General features: G+C 40.4%; 4 protein-coding genes and 1 non-coding gene across 6 annotated transcripts in view; 4 read left to right on the top strand and 1 right to left on the bottom strand.

The window, feature by feature from the left end:
* Positions 1 to 64: 64 nt before the first annotated feature.
* On the bottom strand, positions 65 to 6,602 carry cops6 (COP9 signalosome subunit 6). Its single transcript, XM_031862454.1, has 10 exons — positions 6,526 to 6,602; positions 4,686 to 4,811; positions 4,419 to 4,550; positions 3,932 to 4,020; positions 3,465 to 3,527; positions 3,322 to 3,369; positions 3,094 to 3,208; positions 1,896 to 1,988; positions 1,583 to 1,683; positions 65 to 521 (listed from the first exon to the last, which is right to left on the bottom strand). The coding sequence occupies exons 1-10, from the start codon at positions 6,566 to 6,568 to the stop codon at positions 381 to 383; spliced, it is 951 nt and encodes a 316-aa protein (XP_031718314.1). The 5' UTR covers positions 6,569 to 6,602; the 3' UTR covers positions 65 to 380.
* Positions 6,603 to 6,700: 98 nt separating this feature from the next.
* Positions 6,701 to 9,920, top strand: LOC116391831 (F-box/LRR-repeat protein 12). Its single transcript, XM_031862783.1, has 3 exons — positions 6,701 to 6,885; positions 7,029 to 7,104; positions 7,521 to 9,920. Exons 1-3 carry the CDS (start codon positions 6,785 to 6,787, stop codon positions 8,556 to 8,558), a joined length of 1,215 nt encoding a protein of 404 aa, XP_031718643.1. The 5' UTR covers positions 6,701 to 6,784; the 3' UTR covers positions 8,559 to 9,920.
* Positions 9,921 to 10,617: 697 nt separating this feature from the next.
* Positions 10,618 to 15,283, top strand: aurkb (aurora kinase B). Its single transcript, XM_031862799.1, has 9 exons — positions 10,618 to 10,695; positions 11,539 to 11,577; positions 11,765 to 11,846; positions 11,928 to 11,973; positions 12,591 to 12,779; positions 13,114 to 13,252; positions 13,486 to 13,634; positions 13,779 to 13,953; positions 14,656 to 15,283. The coding sequence occupies exons 1-9, from the start codon at positions 10,690 to 10,692 to the stop codon at positions 14,827 to 14,829; spliced, it is 999 nt and encodes a 332-aa protein (XP_031718659.1). The 5' UTR covers positions 10,618 to 10,689; the 3' UTR covers positions 14,830 to 15,283.
* Positions 15,284 to 15,604: 321 nt separating this feature from the next.
* Positions 15,605 to 15,686, top strand: trnal-aag (transfer RNA leucine (anticodon AAG)). The gene has a single exon. It is a non-coding gene; the product is annotated as a tRNA-Leu (tRNA).
* A 609-nt stretch (positions 15,687 to 16,295) lies between these two features.
* The window catches only part of bod1l1 (biorientation of chromosomes in cell division 1-like 1), a 17,387-nt gene continuing 11,253 nt past the window's right edge, over positions 16,296 to 22,429 (top strand). For both annotated transcript variants that reach the window (XM_031862901.1, XM_031862902.1), the window contains exons 1-11: positions 16,296 to 16,542; positions 17,278 to 17,402; positions 17,537 to 17,727; positions 17,816 to 18,292; positions 18,932 to 19,081; positions 19,255 to 19,415; positions 19,601 to 19,697; positions 19,874 to 20,000; positions 20,099 to 20,153; positions 20,261 to 22,088; positions 22,180 to 22,250. In XM_031862901.1, coding sequence (XP_031718761.1) covers positions 16,426 to 16,542; positions 17,278 to 17,402; positions 17,537 to 17,727; positions 17,816 to 18,292; positions 18,932 to 19,081; positions 19,255 to 19,415; positions 19,601 to 19,697; positions 19,874 to 20,000; positions 20,099 to 20,153; positions 20,261 to 22,088; positions 22,180 to 22,250 — 3,399 coding nt within the window. In that variant the 5' untranslated portion in view covers positions 16,296 to 16,425. The remainder of the gene's footprint in view (positions 16,543 to 17,277; positions 17,403 to 17,536; positions 17,728 to 17,815; positions 18,293 to 18,931; positions 19,082 to 19,254; positions 19,416 to 19,600; positions 19,698 to 19,873; positions 20,001 to 20,098; positions 20,154 to 20,260; positions 22,089 to 22,179; positions 22,251 to 22,429) is intronic.

Consider the following 22,429-nt stretch of genomic DNA (forward strand, 5'->3'; position numbering starts at 1 on the left):
TTACTATTCCAATTTTATAAGTTTTTTATGACATACTGTACAATCTTAGAAAGAAGAGTCAAAGTCCAATGAAAAAAATCAGCAGATCATTTATTACATACAACATAAAACAAACGGGGTAAAATATAATGATGTATAGTAGATTAGTTTCTGTGCGTAGCCAAGAAAAAGTTTAGCGATTTTGTATATATAGCTATTTTAGATTTGTGTAATTAAGTGCTTTTCGATACACTTGTGGTTGAAAATAGTAAACTTGTTTGAAAAGTTACTGCAGAATTTGTTTTAGCAAACCAAAAATACAAACATATCCAAAAAAAAAACAAAAACAGAAAAAGAAACTGCAGTGCTTGTTTGTCTCTCTGCTTCGGCTTACTGCCAGCTCAAAAGAAGAGTCCTCTCATCCTTCGGCCGATTCCCTGTCTGTCGTACAGGACGTTGAACTTGTTGATGAACTGGTTCATGCTGTTGCAGGTCTTGGTGATGGTGCCTAAGTACGCCATGAGGCCCACGTCATTACATTGCTGCAGGGGAGAAGAAAGACAGCTTTAGAGAAATTTGCTCGAACGCCTGCTAATAAGAAATTTCCTTTTAAAAATCGCAAATCAATGATGAGTGCAATGACAGCACAGTCATGTTCACAGCAGCAATTTTACACACAAAAACTATATGAAAACAAAATTTGGTGATATATGCACAGTATTTGAAGTTAGTATTGAAAACTGCTGCTGCTTGGTTTTGCAATTCTTTAATGCTATTTGATGTTATCCTGGATTCCTAAAACAACCGATTATTATCATTTTAACCCTTTCGCGCACGAGTACAGGCACCTCAAGAGGCCTTTCAAATTGAATTTCTAAATCAGCATCTCAGTCCATAATGTGCTTACGCATAGGTGAGAGTTTCTGGACAGGTGCACACATTCTCCAGTCAAGTTGTTGATGTTTTTTTACATCACAACTTTTGAGTGGAAAGTGGGGTCGTTCTCCATCAGGCACCGTTTTTTTTGCAACGGTTATAAAAGTAGACCCCTGGTGGTGAAATTACTCACCAGCACAAAAACAATGTATTAATCCGCAGCTGAAAATAGTCCCCAACAAATGCAATATTTACTCCAGTCTGAGTGCAGTTTGTTAAATACAGTGCTCTGCTGTTTCATAAAATAAAAATGCATATCTCAGTTATGTGCTACTATTCATATAATACTAGGATCCACTAAAACAGACACGGACCATCTTTATCATTTACCGTAAACCCATCACTGTACTCATCCCTGATATCTCTGATATCTCCGTATTATTCCGGTTTTGTACAATATTAGTATATTTAAAAAATAATAATCATAGTCTTAAGAAAACTATATATTTGTGGTCAGTAGGAATCAATGTGCTTTGGGTTAAGAGCCACAAACAGACTGGGTAAGTCAAAGTTTTAAGAGATGGACGAACTGTTTGTTTGTTTTAGCCTTTTCTGTTGATATGTTGATGAGAATGCCGACCTTATCCTTTGACATTTAGATGAAAACATCAACGTGCATGAGGGTGTAAAAACCTGTTGTGCGTTAAGGTACAGAAAGCTTGCTTACATCATAGAAGTCAGTTTTGAATTTTATGGTACTGAGGACCGGCAATCTGTGGCACAGGGCGTTGGCTTCTCGAAGGATCTCGTGGTTAAATGGCACCTCTCCTGCAGGACAGAAAAAAATAAGGTAAAGCAGTGCTTATTAAACAGTGAGGTAAGACGATGCTGTCAAGACAGCGGTTTGTAATTATAGAGGTGTGCTCAAGGGTAAAAGTGAGGAAAGTAAACATCTCATCTAAGAACAGCTGTTTTCCTGACTTATTTTTCACATATTTTGCTCTCAAAGCCTCCATTAAAAGACCCTGTTGTCCTCTCACCTGATTCCACGGCTTTGACGTACTCTAGAATGATCCTCACCCGGCTGTGGAGCATCTTTATCGCACTGTGCTGGGCTATGAGGTGTTCGGCAACTAACAGAGAAGACGAAGAAAAAGTGAATATTGGTCAGTTTATAGTCAGTTTGCACCTTAACCATCTTCTTTAAGAATAAATAAAGGACATTTTGTGGAGTTTAAGATTGGAATGTTTCTTTTGTGTTTATGCATGATGTTTGTACCTATGTGTGTATTATCCACTGTTGTATTTAGGGCTGTCCTAGACCAGAGACATTCTTAGTCGACTCATCGCTTAGTTCATTTAAATCGGCAGATCAGTAAAACTGAGATTCTCCACAAAGAATCACACAAAAGCACAACTTTAAATCTTGTGTTCACCAAAGATGTTTCTTGGAAATAAGTCAGTCAGCATAAAAAACGTGATCAAAACGACCAAATAGTCGACTAATCGACTAAGAGGGGGAAGCTAGTTTTACCGAATTGATTTTATACGAGACGTCTCAATATGCGGCAAAGAATCCCAAACATCGGTAATTCTAATGAATAACATGCAAGGAATAACAGAGCCTGTGATCTGTTACAGAATGATTCAATTGTGAATTATCTTTACTTGTCACACATTAACATCAGAGTTTGATATTTTTTCTCTGGTCAGTATTAACTCTGTGTATTTTACTTAGGCCTGCCTAATACCTTAATAAAATAAAGAGCCGATACCAGTATGTGGCAGAAATATAAGATCATATAACCACAGATAAAACACACAACAGAGAGAAATCAATTAACAATTGAATCCTAAATACCAGCAGAAATGAGTCCTTTGTGAACGAGGGATTATGTTAGAAAGTACATCTTGAAAAACAACACAGTCCATTACAGACGAATCTTCTGTCTTTTTAATCTATAGTTTTGAACAGTCTCTTCATATTCTGTTCACAAACATAATAGTCATAACATTGCTGCTGAAATGGAAGTAATCCTAACTGTAAAACACTCCACCAGTATTTAAGATAGTCCTAGCTGTAATAGCCATTTCATTTGGATTCATCATAATCTGAGATACGAGCTGAGAGAACACCTTTTATGAGTTAAATAAACAATGTTTATAAAATCAACCGTAAAAAACAATACATTAGTGCAGATTTATAGCTGATGTGACTCACAGAACATTAACTCTTACCTGTTGAGTTTTCTCCTGTGCCAGTGGCCGTCATCCGAGCTACGTGGTCAACACCGATTCTCTCCGCTTCTTCTGTGGCCAGAGTGTACGTCAGCTCAGCAAACAACATGGTGGCCTAGAAAAACCCCAAAACACGTTCAAAATAAAACATTGACAATTCTTCATGGGAATCTGTCTCACTGCTGCAGGACAGGATTTGTAAATGATGACATGAAATGTAAAGATTACCTCGCCGTTGATGATGTCAATCACAGATTCATAAACACTAACGGGAAGCTGGAGGAAAAAAGGACACATTAATTAAAGCAGCCGTGTCTAAATACAGCAGTGTGGTGTTTTCTCATTTTTGAAGTGAAAATGCAAGAACTCACATCTGTGTGCTTGGTCAATGGATTGAGCTTGAGGAAGAGAGGACTCTCAATGATTTCACACACCTGGCAGAGAAGAAGGAAAGTAAGTAGGAAACAACTATCAGGCTTTAAGATGATTTTACTTTCAATAAGAACAACAAAGTCAAAATCACCTGCTTGTTAAATAATCATGGCATTGCATGTTGTTTTTGTAACTTGACATTGTGTAAACACAATGTCTGTATTGGTTTAACATGAATCAATAACACAAAATGTCAGAATCTCGACAGCTTTTTGTTTGATATTTGCTTTCAAAGTAAAACGTGTAGCTCAGGTATCTGACCAATCGAGGTGAATGTAGGACAACCTTGATGTACACTAGCGGTGTGCGGTTGCCACTGACTCAGTGAGTGAGGATCTGTGAGAAGGTAAAGATGTTCGTTCATTCAGATTTACTGTTCGTATTGCCCCTTGAACTTTTGCCCTACCTGCTTGTGAATGTGGATGTCTGATGTGTCAGGGGGGCCGCCTGTGGTGTACCAGCCCAAGAACTCCATCTCTTTAAAGACCTGTTTAACTGAGAGGCAAAAGGGAATATTAAGGAAAAAACTACAGCAAGCACGTTACTTTGAGTATTAACCACCGTTGACTAATGAATAACCCGTTATCAATAACTGAATCTCATGTTTCCTCTGTGATGCAATCTGTCACTGACGTTTCTTTAAAAGGATTTGGGGGGGCGAGTACGGGTTCATAACCAAATCCTAACTTAGACAATTTGCACCACAGATTTTATTAATTTCAGCAAGTCACCTCCAGACTGTTACAGGAAACAATGAACTTGTCAAAGGAGAAACAAAACACGTATGCATTAAGGAATGGCTGCACTGCGTTTCATAAAGGAGTCATAAAAGGACAAACCTATTAGATAGAATAGAGCTGTATTCTTGCCCTTAACAAATACAAACCACTTACATTGTTCCTCCTTGGTGTAGTAGTACTCTTTGTCAATATGCACTCGTTCATCTACGGTCTGAGACAGCAACTCAAAGGAGTTCATCACCTCGATGTTTCTTCCCTCCTGCTTCCCGATCAGGGCGCCAATCACTGAGCAGGAGAAAGAAACACAATAATATATAATAACCTGTTTCATTATACTCAGTTACAGAATGACTCAGCTGAACATTAGACCAACTATACATTACATCACAGCTTACGTGCCATTTTTTCCTCAATACGTACCCTGCATTGGTCGTCCCTCTTGTGAGCGGATGCGTATCCAGTGGTCGGATATGTTGAGGATAACCAGAGGGTGTAAGGCCACAGAAACGCTTCCGGTGACCCCTGCAGCCATAACACTGGGGCTGGCTACAGTCACACAGAGACACAAAATAGAAGGCTTCAACACTCCAGCAACTATTGAGTTATTGATGGAACAAAACAAGCAATTTGAGGACGTCAACCTGAATCCTGGAGACTTAAAAAGTACATTTTACACTATCCTGACAGGATATAGAGGATTGATGAGTTAAGTAGGAAACAATCAATTCATAATTATTTATCAATAATAAATATAACTAAAATAAATGAAGATAATTGCTGCAAAACTTCCCAATATGACAAGTAGGGATTCAGTGATGTGGGTTTTTCCATCTTATGTTTGGAAAGTTTATGTTATGCAACAAAATCAAAATACAAATATTAACATTTTGGAAAAACATCAAAGAAGAAATGGAGAAAATTCTGGAAACAGACATTCTTTTAGTATTATAAAAGTCAAACGGTAAATACTATACTATGACATTTTCATGACGTACTATACTCTGACTTATAAATGTAATTTTCTGTGAAATATTTTACGACATACAATACAAGCCTATTTTGACGCCCCATGTTGCCAGATATGAAACACATTTGCACACGTTTTGCAGCCATGGAAGCCATCAAAACGACCTGGATCAACTGAGACACCGTTGGATTCTGTCCGACCTATAAAGCCTCAGCATCTTCCTAAAAAGCTACTTGACCAGAGACGTGGTAAAACGTAAATATTAGAGATGCATGTAAAAGATGGAGGCACCTTAGAGCCCAGAAGGATTTTAAGACGTATTGTTGGCTAAGGTTACGGAACCGTAACTAATTTATCACGACTACTTGTAGGGATACTTTGATGATTTACAACCGACTCCGTGTCAACACAGCGTGGGCAGATGTGTTGTATATTGTTTCTTTAACTGCCTTTAATGTGTGTCAATGGCAACAACGTGCTGGCAGAGGGGACCAGTGCCCCGCAAGGGATCAAACCACCAACCTTTCACTTAGTACACTGTTTCATTTAATTCAATAAGTTAATGAGTGAGAGTAGGGTAGGCAACAGTAGAGGTTGAGGAAGATAAGGAAGACTAGGGAGGGAGATGAAGATGGAAATCAATGCCTTAGATAGAGACATCTGAGTCATGTCTCTATTGTTAGTTATATTATTGCAGGTCTCTTTAATTTAGTATAAACATCCATTTTTATCGTTTATGTATTTTCACAATTTGCTCATACTGTTCCATTTTGATCTGTGGATGTAAATGAAAGTGATTCTTTCATATAAATTGAAAGGAGCATTGACACAACAATATACCGTATGTACACACTTCTTTGGCTTAATGAATCTAAATGTGTGAAAATACAATTATTGAACGAAAGAGATCACATGGCCAGCTGACGTCCAAGACCAGCCCTAATTCAAGATCGGATTGTTGTCAAAACTAATCAATGTTTTCCTTAAACCTGCCTGAGCTGACAGACTTAAGTCAAGATTATTGATGCCAACACCAGTCGGAAAGCAATAATATACGTATAAAAATACCGACTCAAATATCCAAAGTGATGAATTTGTTGACAGCTTTATAAGCAGAGCCGTGCACGTTACGTGAACCCGCTAGTCAGCAAGCTCGCTACCTTGCCACCTTTACCACCACTGATTCATTACTCACACCCATCCATAGCACACATGTACGACACATGCGACAGTCTGCATACAGGTTCGTGTTAATATCAGGCAGAAATTGTGAGATAAGTGAGAAATACTAGCCTGCCCCATCCACTTCCATTCCTCCACCATTGCTGGTCGCCATCTTCTCCGGTAAACCGCGCAGGCGCAGTGAACTGTTCGCCTAATGAACGTTAGGTGGCAATATAGCTTCATCGGTGTTTTTTTTTTAAAACCGCAAACAGCCGCTAGGTCCGACAGTCAGTAGGCAGCGGTTTCCGGGGGACTACCGATGAAGGCGCAACCCGTGTGCGTCGCGATATCGGTCCGTGTCCGTGGTTGAAATAGTTTTGTTTACAAAATGGATGAATTTAAAGCCTGTAACCTAGACTACTTTCCAGAAAACATTTTAATTGACGTGTTGTCGTATTTGAGCGTACGAGAGCTCGTTAGAGCTGGAAGGTAAGGGGGAATTTAACTTAACCGACAGTATTTGACCAGTTATTCGTTTTGTGAAATAATACCCAGTGCCAGTTTTGTCTTTCTTTTTCCGTGACTCACGTCACATGAGGAAGTTATTTGTTGTGTTTTGCGGTATCATTTAGAGTATGTAAGAGATGGAACCGGCTTGTGAAAGACCAACGGCTGTGGAGGTTTGTCGATCTGACTGCATGGAAAGGGGTAAGAATGTTACTGGCGATTTAGCTTCACTCTTTTTCTTTTGACGTATCGTTCCATACAGTCTAGTGTTTATTTTATTTGGGGAACATAGCCACCTCATGTAATCCGCTACAACACATGCAATTTCAGAAAAATGAAAATCATATGTTGCCTGCCATTAACACTTAACCCCCTAGCAATGACTTTTAATTTGCATCACAATGCTAGTAAGTCCTTTTCGTTGTTTTTAATGCATTATTTGAAGCACTTAAACAGCCTTTGTGTAGGAAATGTGCTCTACAAATACACATGTCTTGCCATTATGAAGTAAATGCTATTACATGTGGGTTCTGTATGTCTTTACAATTATTGACTGTCTCTCTTTGGCCTCCCATTCCCCACCCTCAACAAATGCATGACTGTCCATTGTTTGTTAGGTGACATCCCGCATACTTTGGCTCCTGCTGCGTCATTACCTGGGTTGTGGACTGAGGTGCCTACGGTTACGTGGTTTGCTGCTTTCTGCCAGAGGGGGCACCTTTCTTTCCGAGTCTTGGCTCAGAGCTGTGTCCACAAAGTGCCCTCGCCTGAGTAAGCTCTATCTTCTGCACGCAGACCTGCGAAGCCTTCAAGGTTGCCAGCTCCTACCTACATCTTTGCAGGTGCTTGAGCTGCGTGGTTGTGAGCTGCCCCGTGAATTTTTCAACCAGACTTCCCCTTCACCTGACCAAGAAAGAGCAGAAGCCACATCCAGTGTTGGTGCTCAACAGCAAGGAAGGCATCGGAAAGGGCTTGGTTCTCCATCAGGGATTGGTATAGGGAGGTTAGTCCTTAACAATGTGCCCTCTTTCACGGACCAGCATCTGAAGAGTCTGACATCATGGGAGAGGCTCAGCCGATTGGAGCTGCGTGACACCTTCCGTGTGACTGCCAACGGGATCAGGAAATGTGCTGCCAAGGATGGCGTCTATGGGGTGGAAGGCCTTTCCAGGCTCAAGTTTCTGGAAATAGGCATCACTGGGCGGCAAGGTTACCAGTTACAGATGGCCTCCCTTGGGCTGGGTGCAGGATGGCTCGGACTGGAGGAACTGAGTCTGGGGGGCAAAGAGGTGGGCCCAGGCTTGCTCTGTGCCAGCCGCTTGAAGAACCTGAAGTGTCTGTGCCTGTGGGCCTGCACGCTCAGCGAGATGCAGATAGTGCGGAGCTGCAGGTTGCTCCGCGGACTCAGCCGGCTGGAGTTTTTGGATGTGGCCTTCCAGCCTAAGCAGAGTCCACCAGCCGTGGAGGGTGAGGGTGGTGGAAGTGGAGAAGAGCAGGACAAAGAGGAAGCTGCAGGTGTAGATAACAGCAATGATGAAAACAACACAGTAGACATGAACGATCCTATTCCAAGTTTGCGTCGCTCACTGGCTGACCTGCTGCCATCCTGCACACTAGTTTTCACCAACTGCTCTGTTCAGATCAGTGCAGACTAAATGAGGTCTCTACTACTGGCCAATAAAGATACAATTCCCTTTTACTCAGCCATATGTCATTTTATTTTGTGTTATGGAGAAAATTAATGACTATGTAAGTTAACTATGCCCAGCCCAAGTCCAGCCCAAGATATCAGAAAATCATCGGAGCCAGTTCCGGATGTGAATCAGATATTCAGTCCTTCAAAAAAATCACAAACTGTATAATACTGGAGAAATCAGAGTGTAAACTAATGACTTTTTTTTCTCTAAATATTCTTTAATCTGCCAACCTCAACAGCCAGAGCAGGAAAATCAGTTTTAAACTGTGCTCTTCAAGATGTTTGGCTTTTAAATAATCAAAATGTTGCATATGATTCAGGGCCATACTTTTTAAATATATTTCCTTAATTTGGGTTTTGACAGGATATTTTCAAACCATATACTGTCAAACTTGAATAAAAGCTTACTTTTAATTGTACTATATTTTGTGATATAGTACATTTTTACTCTTTATGGATGAAATAATTTAGCAAATAAAAAATTCCATAACACCAAATTAAGCTTCTTCATCACATTGAGGATGAATCATCTTGCTACAAAGCAATCTTGCTCTTGGATTTGCAACATTTCCTCAGAGATACTTGTTAAAGTTAGAGCGACCACGTTACAAACGGTTTGGAAAAATCTCTGAAGGCAGTCTCGCTTCCAAATTTGTTGCTCATACGCAGACAAAAACAGACGAAGTTTTTTAACATACTCTTTCAAACTCAGTCACAATAAAAATACACAAAATATGAAGCTGTCATAGCTAGACTGTAAAGCCACAAGCAGGTGTCAGATACAAAGGCAGATAACTGAAGCATGCTGCTGGCAATGATCCACCTGTTTCCTGTTCCTTCACTCCTTTTCAGCTATGTATACATTCAGAAAATATATATATATGTCACAAGCAGGTGTTTGACTTTGGTGTGACAGAAAAGCAGCACAACATATTGAAATTATTATTCTGTCTTATTTTCTTTCATTGTAGTTGTAAATGTCTGTTTATTGTATTAATTACATGGAGTATCTGTGTCATTGACGTGAATTGTATTGCAGCAAACCAACCATTATAATTTTAACCTTCTTAATAATTATAAATGAAAATGAGTTTTAAATAAACCTATTTTTAACAAATGCATCTTGAAGTATAATTTGTCTTCTTTGTTGTTTTTATTCTATCAGTCAATTGCATAATTCTACACAAAACTAGACCCACTTCTCATGAAATCCACGGATTAATCAACAAGCCTGTAGATACCAACTTAACTCATTAAATACAAAATAAGAGCATGTGCTGCTACAGGAAATATATGTTTAACAATGTTAAGCTCTCCTGAAGCTTATTTTTGTTTATCTTGTCCACACTTCCACAAAAGGATGTAGTCAGTGCTAAAACTATTAGTTAATTTATGAAATAGTTGATAGGCAGGCAATTTGGATAGTGAATTAATTGGGTCAGCCATTGCTCCATACATTGTTTGTTCCAGCTTCTGTAAGGTGTGTGTTTTCTGCTTTTCTTCATCTCTTTATTTTATATCATTGTAAATATAATATCTTTGGATTTTGGACTGTTTATTGGACAAAACAAACAATTTGATGATGTCACCTTGACCTCTGAGAAATTATTTAAGAGTGATATTTCATAAACATCATGACTGCTCTACATGTCACTAATTTTAACATCACTTTTTTTTTTAAGAAACTGCACAGTAACCAGAGTTCATAATTGGGCGAGACTGGTCTGGCTCTAAGGTTTTTAAGATAGTTGATGGAATCAGATACATAAACATATTTGCCATTTGTAAATGGCGATATGATTAAGTTAATTTGTCCAGGCTGATAAAGAAAGCAAAGGCAAGGTGACAGTAGCCATTAGTGAGGAAGTGTAGGAAATGAGGGCGGGACTACGTCTGACTAACGAGGTGTAAACCAATCACACGCGTTCTCTTTCAACAACTCTGGCCAATGGGAGCCTTTTGTTTGTCGGAACACCCACCAATCAGGTTTAAGAAGGTTAGCTTTTTGAAAACGTTGGCGGCCGAGGAAATTCAAAATAGTAACGCTGGGCTTTCCCTACTAAAACGGTGTACGACAATTCCTCACTACAATGCAGGTAACGTTTTTTTTTTTTTTTTTTAAATGTTTGATAGAGATATAACACTGAGTAACAGATGAAGTTAACGGACGATTCGTGTAACCGCAGATTATATTGCTTAAATAGAACACAGATTTGAGCTAACTAAACTAGCTAACGTTAGCATTAGGTTTGCTATCTTTCTAAGCTAACCTAGCATGATGCCACGTTAAACTAACTGTATATAACGTACGTATAAACACATTATATGCATTGCATGGTATTATTTAAACTGGATTAACCCGTGGAATAGTAGGTCGCCCGTGCATTACACCCGACATGAGGCAATGGTTCCAACGGTAACTTACTGAAACAGTGGCCTGACGTTACTGAAGCTAACTTTAAAAGTGACGTTAACGTTGTAAGCTAAACGTAGCTTATATAATACTGTAACTGATAATATGACAATCCTTTGGCGTCAGTCTTTGGAAGCTTTAACGTTACAATACTTTAGTGGTATTGTTGTGGATGGTGAACGATGCTTACTATTTTGTCCAAGGTAGGCAAAATATCAGGGAAGAAATTAGTGACACCACAAATAAACTCAAAATGGCTTCTCTTGTAAACACCAAGCTGTTGTTCCAAGCAACTAATTACGTACACATTGAGGTGAAAGTCACAAGGAAACCAGTTGAGCCTTAACACCACTGACTCAAAAAACAGAAACTTTGCCCCTTTTGGAGTCTTTTCAGGATTAATTCTTTAAGCATTGTTTAAAAAAACAAAACTACTCTAAGCTAAAAATAAGTCTGACCTTCAAGAAAAGATACAAAAGCTAAAATGTATTGTAAGTTAATGTTCTTTGTATGTTTTTCTTTACAGAATAAGGAAAATGATGAGCCCAGGGGTTTCCAGCGACCTGTAAGATGTATTAATTGTAAAAAGATGTGGATTTGCCAGCTGTGTTAAAGCAACATTTGATTACCAGCAATTGTTCTACCACTGACAAATTAGAATGCCAGCATTGCTATCAAACTAAATTGGTCACTATTATTGGCTGATTAAAATAAATAATGCATTTCTAAATCTGTTTGCTTCTGAATACCAGTTTGCAACCCCAAGCATGGTGGCAGGCCCACAGCGTGTTCAGGTGAAGCCACGGATGGAGATGGACAAAAATGCCGTCACAGGTAATATTAATCTCCTCGCATACAGACGGCAGTCAGACACTTCAAGAAATGTGCCTGTTTTCATTGTGTTATCATTTTCAGGCCCTGGGAGGGAGTGTGTTGGCTCATCCTCCAGTGCAGCTGTGAAGTAAGTATATTCCCTCTTATTCTCCTCGAGTTGTGTATTGATTGCCAGTTCTGTTTCTTGTTATGCTTTCATACAGGGATGAACCGAATATCATTTTTCTACATTCAAAGCTTCTGTTGGTTATCGAATGCAGCGTCAAATGTCTGTCTTCATATTTAATGTCTTAAAAAAGGGGGAATAGATTTAGATATTGTGGTTATATAGATGTAATTCATGGCGCTACTAGGCTGCTGGTTAATATGTGAATATTTTGTCAGATAATGACATGTGAATTTTAGATCTATATTTTTCAATCTATTTTGACTTTTGGACTTAAAATTGCTCAAGAGTTACTTAAAATATTTGGGAAAAGGAGTTTAAAACAATCCTACGCAGCCACCACTGGAATCTGCAAAAAGTATAATACTATTAATATTAGTTTAGCCTTATCTGGAACTGTGCAGAAATGCAGTGTTTAAACACAATTATTAGACATGAAAAAAAAGTTTGGCAGCATTCAAATGTTGATTTTTAGAATTTGAGTGTCAATGTTACGAAGCTTCCAACAGTTTGGTGCAGCTTTACTTTCATACATTTAAATGATTAACATGAGAATATCGATCTTTGTACTCCATCAGGAGAATCTCCATCGATGACTTTGACATCGGTCGGCCACTAGGGAAGGGCAAATTTGGTAATGTCTACCTTGCCAGGGTGAAGAAGCTGCAGGCCATTGTGGCACTGAAAGTGTTGTTCAAGTCTCAGATGGAGAAGGAGGGCGTAGAGCACCAACTCAGGAGGGAGATTGAGATTCAGGCACATCTCAAGTGAGTATCCTGAAAACATTTTCATATTTTTAACAATAAAAAGACCTTCCTCAAACTAACCGTGGAGTAAGGAGTACATAATAGGCTTTGATTCTTGGCAAATGTCCCAGAGTACAACTTCTCAGTGTGTCTTTGTTTTAGGCTATTTGCCAACATCTACTAACGGGAATATTTATCGGCTTTCAAGAATTATTTGTAGGTTAGATGTGCTTTGAGCTACATGAAAACAGTAGTACATTTCCCCACAGACTAACTAGGTGCTGCATTTTCCACAAACATTCTCTGCATTTTTGCATTTCGTTTAAGAACATGCTGACTTTAAATTTCTCCTCAGACACCCCAACATTCTGCGCTTCTACAATTATTTCCATGACCGTAAGAGGGTCTACTTGGTGCTTGAGTATGCCCCACGCGGTGAATTGTACAAGGAGCTGCAGAGATGTGGAAGATTTGACGACCAGCGTACTGCGACAGTAAGACCTCCTTCTGCTTTCAAAAGATAACTTTTTATTTGTGCTATTATTGTTGTTTTAGTAAATTAACCTAGTTTGTTAGTTATAATGGTAATCAGCAATTCCTCAGCAGCAGTTTGACGCCTGGAATTGATTATATATATATATACAATCTTGTTTTTAATTATATTGAACACTTTGTAAAATGTAAAGTCTTGTTGTGATCCATTGATGACCTTTCTTTGTATTTCCAGTACATGGAGGAGATATCTGATGCACTGATGTATTGCCATGAGAAGAAAGTGATTCATCGGGACATCAAGCCAGAGAACCTGCTTCTCGGCTATCGTGGAGAGCTGAAAATTGCAGATTTTGGTTGGTCTGTCCATGCACCATCTCTAAGGTGAAGAACTGAAGTGACATTAAGGCTCTATAATGTCAACGCACCACTGTGTTCTGTCTGAAACTGCTGTATCATGTCACATGAATATACTTGTTGCTGCCTCTCTGCTTGCCCTGCTCATCTCTTTGTTCTAAACCCATCCAGACGTCGTACAATGTGCGGGACGCTGGACTACCTCCCTCCAGAGATGATTGAGGGCCACACCCACAGTGAGAAGGTGGACCTGTGGTGCATTGGGGTTCTCTGCTACGAGTGCTTGGTCGGCAACCCACCTTTTGAAACTGCCAGCCATACAGAAACGTACAAGAGAATTACGAAGGTTAGTGTTGGACGTGTAATGCCTCAATTCCACTAAATTGTTCGGCTAAAACCTTGGTGAGTGAATAAAGAAGATTTTGGGCATTATTGATGGAAGCTTGGCTTTTTAAAAAGTGGCATGTTTGTGCACGATGTCCTTCGTTGTGCAAATACCTTTTCTCTCTGACCAGTCTGTGGTCTGCAGTGTTTTAACTCTACCTTCCAGTATCAGGTACTGGAGTATAGCCGTACCGTGCAGTGGAAATGCGGCACAATCTACCCAATTGGACAAATGCCATTAAGTTATGTTAGCTTTTCCAAAAGAGAATTTTGGGGGGAAACTTCTGGCAGATTGTCTGAATGCACAGATGTTGTAGCAATGCCATCATAATGTTAGTAAAGGCCAAAACTACAAAAATAAGACCCAGGTTTCAATATGTGAATAGCATTGCAGACCATGTGCTGATTGTTATGTACCAGACATTAGGCAATAACTGTTTAAAAATATACCACGATCAGTCATTCCAAAGGATTAAAACATTTTAAGATGACTTCAAGGTTGTGTATCCCTAATGAGTAGAAGCACAACCACATTGTGCCTTACATCTCTGCAACAGCTAGCATTAAATATTTTTCTGACTGTCTTCAATCTGAATTGTCATAGTTTCTCCTGCACCAGTCATTGTTCACATTTCATTAATAAATACTATCTTACTGCTTGCAGGTGGATTTGAAGTTCTCTAAAAATATCTCAGATGGTGCACGGGACTTGATCACCAAGCTGCTACGCTACAGCCCCATCGCTCGTCTTTCACTACAGGGGGTCATTGATCACCAATGGGTGCGCACCAACTCCCGCCGAGTCCTACCGCCCATCTGCCCCGCCAAGAACTCCTGAGCTCCTGCCTGCGTACCTCCCACTGAGGGGTGTTTTATCTGTACTTCACAAGAGACTCTGGGCCAGCATGTTTCGGTTTCACTGCCATGGGCTTCAAACTGCCATTATTCTGGCACACTTTATGATGGGTATAAATACATGCCCACTTTTTTTTTTATATATTTTTTTTATATTGTCCAGTGTGACATCATTATCTGTCTAGTATGTTGCCTAAAGGTGTTTATTGTTTTTATTGCCATTTCTTCTCTGACACTTTTTGAAATGGACACGGCTCTATTTTGGATTTCTGTATCTGATGGTGTTGACACACAAGTGCTACTGTTGGACTGATTTATAGCTGCCTGTGTTCTCAAATAGTTTAAGATGAGATGTTGAGGGTTGGGATGGAAAGCATTTATTTTATTTTTTATTCCTTAAGCTATCCTTTAAATTTCTAATAAATGTTATAAAATAATTTGTGGTCACCTTCCAAACCCAACAGTACATAAGATCAGGACACGTCTGCAATAACTGCTATGAAATGCAGTCAATGCCAGTTTAAGATTCATCTAGCTAAAACCACTGCAGTACCCTACAAGTCTGCGCTGCAATAAGCCTTGCCTTTCATTAAATCTAAATTTAGTTATTAAAACTGTTTTGGAGAGTCACTGACTCAAAACACATTGGAGGCGTAGTTTATAATATTCTGTATTTACGCCAAAGAAGCAAGACTTCTGAATGTCTCTTTCATGGAGGTAAATGTTCTTAAACCTATCTGATGGTCAGTGCCGCACACGGTAGCGTGGCCGAGCGGTCTAAGGCGCTGGATTAAGGCTCCAGTCTCCTCGGAGGCGTGGGTTCAAATCCCACCGCTGCCATTGCTTTTACGCTCTCCTTTGTCAAATATCGGCCGTTTCTTTCCCATTGAAGGCATGTTGCCGATGCTTTTCTGACCAGAAAAGCACACAAGATACAATAACTGAGAGCATACAACTGTAACCGAGTATAAATACCCTACTAGCGGTATAATGTATGGTTGTGTCAATGAAGTGTGGATATTTCTTGCGGCGTTCAAGCCGCTAGAGTTCGCCAAATACAACGTTACCCGAAGCACCACTATGTTGAATCAACGGTCAACAGATAAAGTGGCAGCTAACGTTCATTAGTATTCCTGTGTAGCTGTCGTTCCTAGTTGTAGCGTTAGCGATTCGAAATAATTTGCTTTGGCTTTCAACGTCTTCACTTTATAATTGTTTGGGCCGGTTATTTATACAAAATATACATTTTTCTTGCATTCGGCATGTTTCTGTGACAGCGTAAACTGTACACAGTTATAACCAATATCGTGCCCAGCCCAACCGTACATAAACGGTTGTTAAGCAGATGTATAATATAGTGTTTCTAAACTTTTATTTTGGTAACTAAAGCCCTCGCGTTCAAAGAGCTTCCGGTTTAGTGTAACCGTTTTTTTTCTCTTCCGGGTCAAACTTGCTTTGAACTTCCCAAAACCACAACAGAAGCCTGGTGCGTTGAAGTCGGATATTACCTGATGTGTTGTCAGTATTGATCTATTTTAAATTAACCGAGTCCAAGCTAAACCCTCAGCTACATTCAGACATGGCTGGTTTACCACCCGGAGACCCTCAGCTCGTCTCAATGATCGTCAATCATTTAAAAACACAGGGTCTCTTCGACCAGTTCAGGAGGGACTGCCTTGCAGACGTTGACACAAAGGTAATGGTTGAAAACGGTTATAACGTTTCATCTTTGAGTACTAACTGCCGTCCAGGATACATTCTCTGAGATTCAGCATTATCTTTTGAGCCAGCCAATGATTTTCATTCATTTATGACTTGGTAAGATGTTAATCCATCACATTTGACAGTTAATCACTTTTAGGGACCTTTGTGTGGGGGTTGGCATGACTGAGTTATTGGTTTGGGACAATATAATAATTGCAAAGTCAAACAATTTCTTTCTTTCACTTTTTATTAAAACACAACTTGTAAGAGATTATTGTAAACTGGGCCTGTACTGTACTGTACTTAATAGCATTACATGTTGTTATTACACCAAATAAGGAAATATCCATGCTTTATAAGGGTGATACATGAACAAATTCCTTTAGTTTGATAAAAGATAATTCACAAAGAGCATTAATCCAACATAGTGATGTAGGATTACTGGGTTTCTGTTATTGAGGAGTTTACGTCAGACTGATCTAATTTTGACACAAACAAAAGGCAAAGGATTGAAAAGGACAATCTGAGTTTGGTTGCTTTTTGTATTTAAAAGTTTGTAATTTGGCAGCTGACTCAGGTTTGCTGTTATAACAAAACAGATGCTAAACTAACTACTTTCATCCAACAATTAAATGAACTTACTTAAACCAGTAACTACTTCAGAAGATGAGTTTATACTGACGTGATATTTACTAATTCTTGTTTTGTTTTGTTCTTTTTCTTGCAGCCAGCTTACTTGAACCTGAAACAAAGAGTGGACAACTTTGTCTCTAATCACCTCTCTAACCACACATGGAGCCCTCATCTGAACAAGAACCAGCTGAGAAACAACATCAGGCAACTCGTGCTGCAGTAAGTGACAATGGAGCAATATCTCCTTTCCACCTTTTATACTTTTTCAAGAATAGCTGTCTTTTTTGTTGTGATGTTTTAGAAGTAATTTTACGTAGAAGGAACCCAAAGTTAAATCAGACTGTTCCTCTTAGATCTGGGATGCTGGAGCAGGGAGTGGACAGGATCGTGGCCCAAGTGGTGGATCCCAAAATCAACCATCTCTTCAGGCCGCAGGTGGAGAGGGTGGTCCGTGAATTTCTGTCACCTGGTAGCTGCTCTGAGGAGCCACCACCGCCACTGCCTTCAACGGAGACCAAACCAGACGTCAGCATTCCTGAGCAAGGTGCACTTTTGATCCCTTCATCAGCCATGACAAACAGAATGATGAGTGTCTGGCTTAAGCTTACCTTGTTCACATTATGTTTTCACAGCCTCGTCGTCTGCTCCAGCTACCATGTCTGCCAGCAACGCCATGTCCATCCTGGACACCATAACCTCTCTCAACCAGGAGGCCAGCGTCAGGGCCAGCTCAGATAAAGGACGTAGGGGCCAAGATGAGCCCATGCAGCTGGTGGAGGACGGCGAGCAGGACATGAGTGTCGATGAGGAAGGAGACGGCCACCATGATGGGAGGACACTCGAAGAGGCAGAGGAGCTGGCAGCAGAGGTCCAGGCGTTAGAAGTGAAGACAGAGGATGTTCAGGAACACATGGATCTGGGAAAAGAGGGATTAATGGAGGAGGTGAAGATGGAAGAAGATGAGTCCGGAGCTCAGGAGCAGACAGAGGAGGAGAGAGACAGAGCTGCCAGCAAAACAACAGGAAAACCCACAGAAGAGAAAAATGATGACGATCTGCTGAAATCTACGAGTCAGGCCAAGCAGAAAGCCAGAGACAGGATAAAGGAAGGTGAGCTGTTGTACCCTCACCCTCTGTATGTGCTTTAAGAATATTCTTAATAAAACTACACATGACATGGTAGACATGGATATAAAGATAACGCAGAAATGATTTCTACAGAAAACTAATCGTTGAATTTGCTGTGTTTCTTTATGTCTTTGTAAATTTAATATCTTTTGGGTCTTTCATCAATCGTTGGAGAGTTTGAAGCAATTTTAAAGAAGTCATTTTGGGAAATTGTGATTTTTAGGATATTCAGATTTGTTAGAGAAACAATTCAACGATTACATTTTAAAAATAACTGACAGATGAATTGATAATGAAAACATTTTACAGAACTAAAACGCCATTGATTCTGAACTCATCCAGGTAGTTTCTTTATATCCTCCCTATACATAATCTACTGCACTTGAGTAACATTACAATGGATTGTATCGAAATATGATATTTATTTATATATTTATTTGATCCACTGTTTTTGATCTTTTCCTGAATAATAATAATCCGGGTTATTGCAACAAATACAGAATACATGTTCAAGACATACGAATATACAAAAAACACAATGCTCACTTTGATATGTTCGCGTTTTTTTCCCCCAAGTAGTGAAAAAAAGATTTAAAATACTGATGTGTCTTTGCTCTGCAGAATACTTTTTGGAGGACTCTGACCTGGACGGCCTGAGTGACATCACAGTGAGCTCTGTCCACACCAGCGACCTGTCGTCGTTCGAGGAGCAAAGTGAAGATGACGAGCTGCAGTCGGATTCTTCTGAAGAGGGGGAACTTCAATCAGATGGTCTCAACTTTTTATTCCTGACTGAGACTAATTTACTGGCCCATTAAATGTGAAATATGGTCTCTATCTATTACCACAGATAATTACAAGTTCAACTCTGCTCCGTTGGATTATAACATTTTCCTGTGTGTGTGTGTGTGTGTGTGTGTTTTTTGTGTGTTTTTTACCACCAGATCAAGATGAGGGAGCAGAAAAGAAACAAGCCAGTGGAGACGCAGAAGAAGATGAGCGTAAACCTCGCCGCAAGGCTTACGTTCATAAGCCCTTCCTCTACTCCCGCTACTATAGCGACTCGGATGATGAAATCACTGTGGAAGAACGTCGGAGAAGTGCGGTGAGTTGTTTCAATGTTAACATTAAAGGTACAGCGCTAGCAGAGCTTTAATTCTATTTATAGATAAATCAAAGGCTTTACTTGGCAAACGAGTTGATCACAGAAAAACACAGAGTTTTAAGGTCCTTTTTTTAAATTACTGGCTTTGGTCATTGCTGTCTCGGTCCACAACTGTGGTCTCATAGGCGAAGGACAAAGAGGAAAGGCTGCTCAAGAGACAGCAGAACAGAGAACGAATGGAAGAGAAGCGTAAACTGAAAGCAGCGCAGGCTGAAGAACAAGGTATGTTCTGTGTGTCGTGTGTGAGCTGCCTGCTGTCACAACTGCTTTCATAGTTGTGGGCTTCGGGGTTTCTTGTCACCCACTGTTTTCTTGTCTCTTCCATTTCGGGTGGGGACAAAATAGCCTCGTTTACTCTTAACTGTCACGTCATTTACCCGGTTCTGTTTCCGACACAGATCAGAAAAAACAAAAGGGCGGAGACTCTGCCGGGCTGGACGGCCCCCGAGCCAAAGAGGCTCGCAAAGAAAGAAAAGTTCTGGAGAAAAAAATGGCTCTCAATAGGAAGAGGAAGTTAGACTCAAGGTAGGTAATCCACTGCTGCCATGCTGCTGCTTAACAAAATAACCAAATGTTTAGATATACAAAAGTCTATAAATATATTCATCAATTTCCCCCTTCAGGAAAGAAGATGTTTCAAGCAGAAAGAGAGGAGATACAGAAGGATCCAAGAAAGCGGTACGTGAAAGCCGTCATGAATAAAACTGATTTCATAGGTAACAGGTTTGTCCTTCGATTGGCGAGTTGTAAACAAGCATTTTTGTGTTTTGTCGTTTAATAATTAGGAAGTGAAATATACAGCCTCAAAGCCCCCACAACCGAAATTGATAAGAAATCTGTCCGAATCGGCATCGTCCGATGAAAGGCACAGAAGGATGAGTGGCAGCGTCTCAGAAGACTCCAGTGAAACCAAAAAGCTGTCTGACAAAAGCCGCACACACTCGTTCATCCTGGAGTTGGAGCAGGGTTCCCAAGAGGCTCTCAAACAGCGCTCAGTTGGGAAATTTGATAGGTTGTCCCGTAAAGAACTTCACTTTAAAGAACGCAAAGAGAAAGAACGCAGCTTGTCAGATGAACACGGCAAAGTCAAACAAAAGCAGGAGAAGAAATCCGAACATCAGGCAGATGAATTTCAGCAGAAGGAAGGTGCTGCTGTTAAAGTGACCTCTGAAGAGAAGGGTGAGAAGAAACTTAAGATTAAAAGTGAGAAGAAAATGGCTGCAACCACAAGAGAAGGAAAGTCGTCTTTGTCAGAAGGTGTGGCAGACGAGGGTCCTAAAGATGCTTCTGTCAAGAAGTCAAAAGCTCCATCTGTGGAGACTGTCAAAGCAGAGAAGGACAAAAATAGGGAAAAAGAGAAAGATAAGAGCAAAGAAAAGGAAAAGGCCAAAGGAGAGAGAACTTCAGCGAAAAGTGATTACAAGCAGCTGCTCCGTCTTGATTCTGCCTGCTCTTCTGAGGATCGGTCTGACATGGAGCCCGGGTCCGACAGCAGCAAGAAGAAAGATAAACACTCCAAGGAAGTCCTGAAAAGGTCAAAGAGCCACACCGAGGACAGGCCAGGAGACAAACCCAAATCTAAAACCGATAATAAAGACAGTGAGAAGGAAAAGACTAAAGCTGATCAAGACAGCCAGAAATCAAACAAGTCCAGCTCTGAAACGGACAAAGACCCAAAAAGGGCCAAGCCAACAGATAAAGGAAGAATCGTGGAAAAATCTAAATCCAAATCCAAAGAGGAAACAAAGACTCAATTGTTATCGAAGACAGATAATAAAGTTCAGAGTTCAGAAGTCAAAAGCACAGGTGTTGCTCCCATCAGCAAACCTGAGACGACAAAGGACAAGAAAAAAGAGGGAAATGCAAAGGAACAGCGGAAAGTCTCAGAGGAACCTCTCCATGAGAAATCAGAAACTAAGAGTGGAAAGAAAAAAACGGAGAAGAAGGATAAAGTCCCAGAGAAGAAAGATGATGGCCAAGAAGAGAAGAAAACACCCCGAGAAGACAAACTGGAAAAGTCTGATAAATCTTCAAAGTCTTCAGTTTCCTCACTTGATGCAGAGGAGCAGCCGAAGAAGCACTCTCTTCTCCAGGACACGAGCACAGACTCCGATCCCGTCACAACCACGGTCACCACCTCGTTCTCGGACGATACGTGCGACGCACTAAGCGACATCACCCCTGAGCCACCGGAAGGCGAAACAGAGTCGCAGCTGAGCGAGATGCCGGCTGTGCCGGCCGAGGCCGACGCTCTGCTGGCTCTCATGGACGTTTGTACCTCAGCAGAGGCGAGACTTCCACCTGAGAGCAGTCGGGAGGATGCGATGCCCGAGATGACTCTGCAGGATGTTGATATGAAGATGAAAGAGGCAGCTCTGACTCTGCTCTCCATGGATCCTGACAGTACAGTGTCCGCCACCTTAATATGCCACGACACCAGGGAAGACAAGGAGGTGAATCAGACCGCCCCACCACAACCTATGGTAACCCCTGCAGCTGAACCAGAAGAGCCTCCTATGGATGTGCAAACAGCTGCTGAAGCTGAGTTTACAGCCTCTGAGCTGTCACCAGTTGCACCTCAGCAAACTGTCGATGAAAAGCCAAACGCTGCAGGTAAATACAAAACAGTGACAGTAAAATGTGTGTCATCCGTTACCTGAACATGTCAGAATGTTTCCCTAAATACAATGCATCTCCCTCACAGATGTGTCTGAAAATTCAGAGAAAGAAATGGATGTGGCAACGGCTGAAATGTCTGAGTCTCTTGCTCCACAGGTAAATAAAATGTCACATACATTAGATGTTACGGATGAAGACATCCTACCTTTGGCTTTTATTTAGCCTTTTTGGACTATTTCACTAGTCCCTGTGAGCTTCTTTTGAATCGCAAATATATAATTCCATATATATATATATGGTGTATATATATATATATTATATATATATATATATGT

Source organism: Anarrhichthys ocellatus, unplaced genomic scaffold (genome assembly GCF_004355925.1).
Source record: "Anarrhichthys ocellatus isolate YVR2014 unplaced genomic scaffold, GSC_Weel_1.0 scaffold27, whole genome shotgun sequence".
Lineage (NCBI taxonomy): Eukaryota > Metazoa > Chordata > Actinopteri > Perciformes > Anarhichadidae > Anarrhichthys > Anarrhichthys ocellatus.

Coding starts and splice junctions, on each gene's coding strand:
- cops6 (XM_031862454.1), bottom strand. CDS start 6,568: ATGGCGACCAGCAATGGTGGAGGAATGGAAGTGGATGGGGCAG. Junction 4,812..6,525: donor AATGGAAGTGGATGGGGCAG/GCTAGTATTTCT, acceptor GTGTGACTGTAG/CCAGCCCCAGTGTTATGGCT. Junction 4,551..4,685: donor AGAGGGACGACCAATGCAGG/GTACGTATTGAG, acceptor TCTCCTGCTCAG/TGATTGGCGCCCTGATCGGG.
- LOC116391831 (XM_031862783.1), top strand. CDS start 6,785: ATGGATGAATTTAAAGCCTGTAACCTAGACTACTTTCCAGAAAACATT. Junction 6,886..7,028: donor GAGCTCGTTAGAGCTGGAAG/GTAAGGGGGAAT, acceptor GGTATCATTTAG/AGTATGTAAGAGATGGAACC. Junction 7,105..7,520: donor ATCTGACTGCATGGAAAGGG/GTAAGAATGTTA, acceptor ATTGTTTGTTAG/GTGACATCCCGCATACTTTG.
- aurkb (XM_031862799.1), top strand. Junction 12,780..13,113: donor GAGATTCAGGCACATCTCAA/GTGAGTATCCTG, acceptor ATTTCTCCTCAG/ACACCCCAACATTCTGCGCT. Junction 13,954..14,655: donor CGTACAAGAGAATTACGAAG/GTTAGTGTTGGA, acceptor TACTGCTTGCAG/GTGGATTTGAAGTTCTCTAA.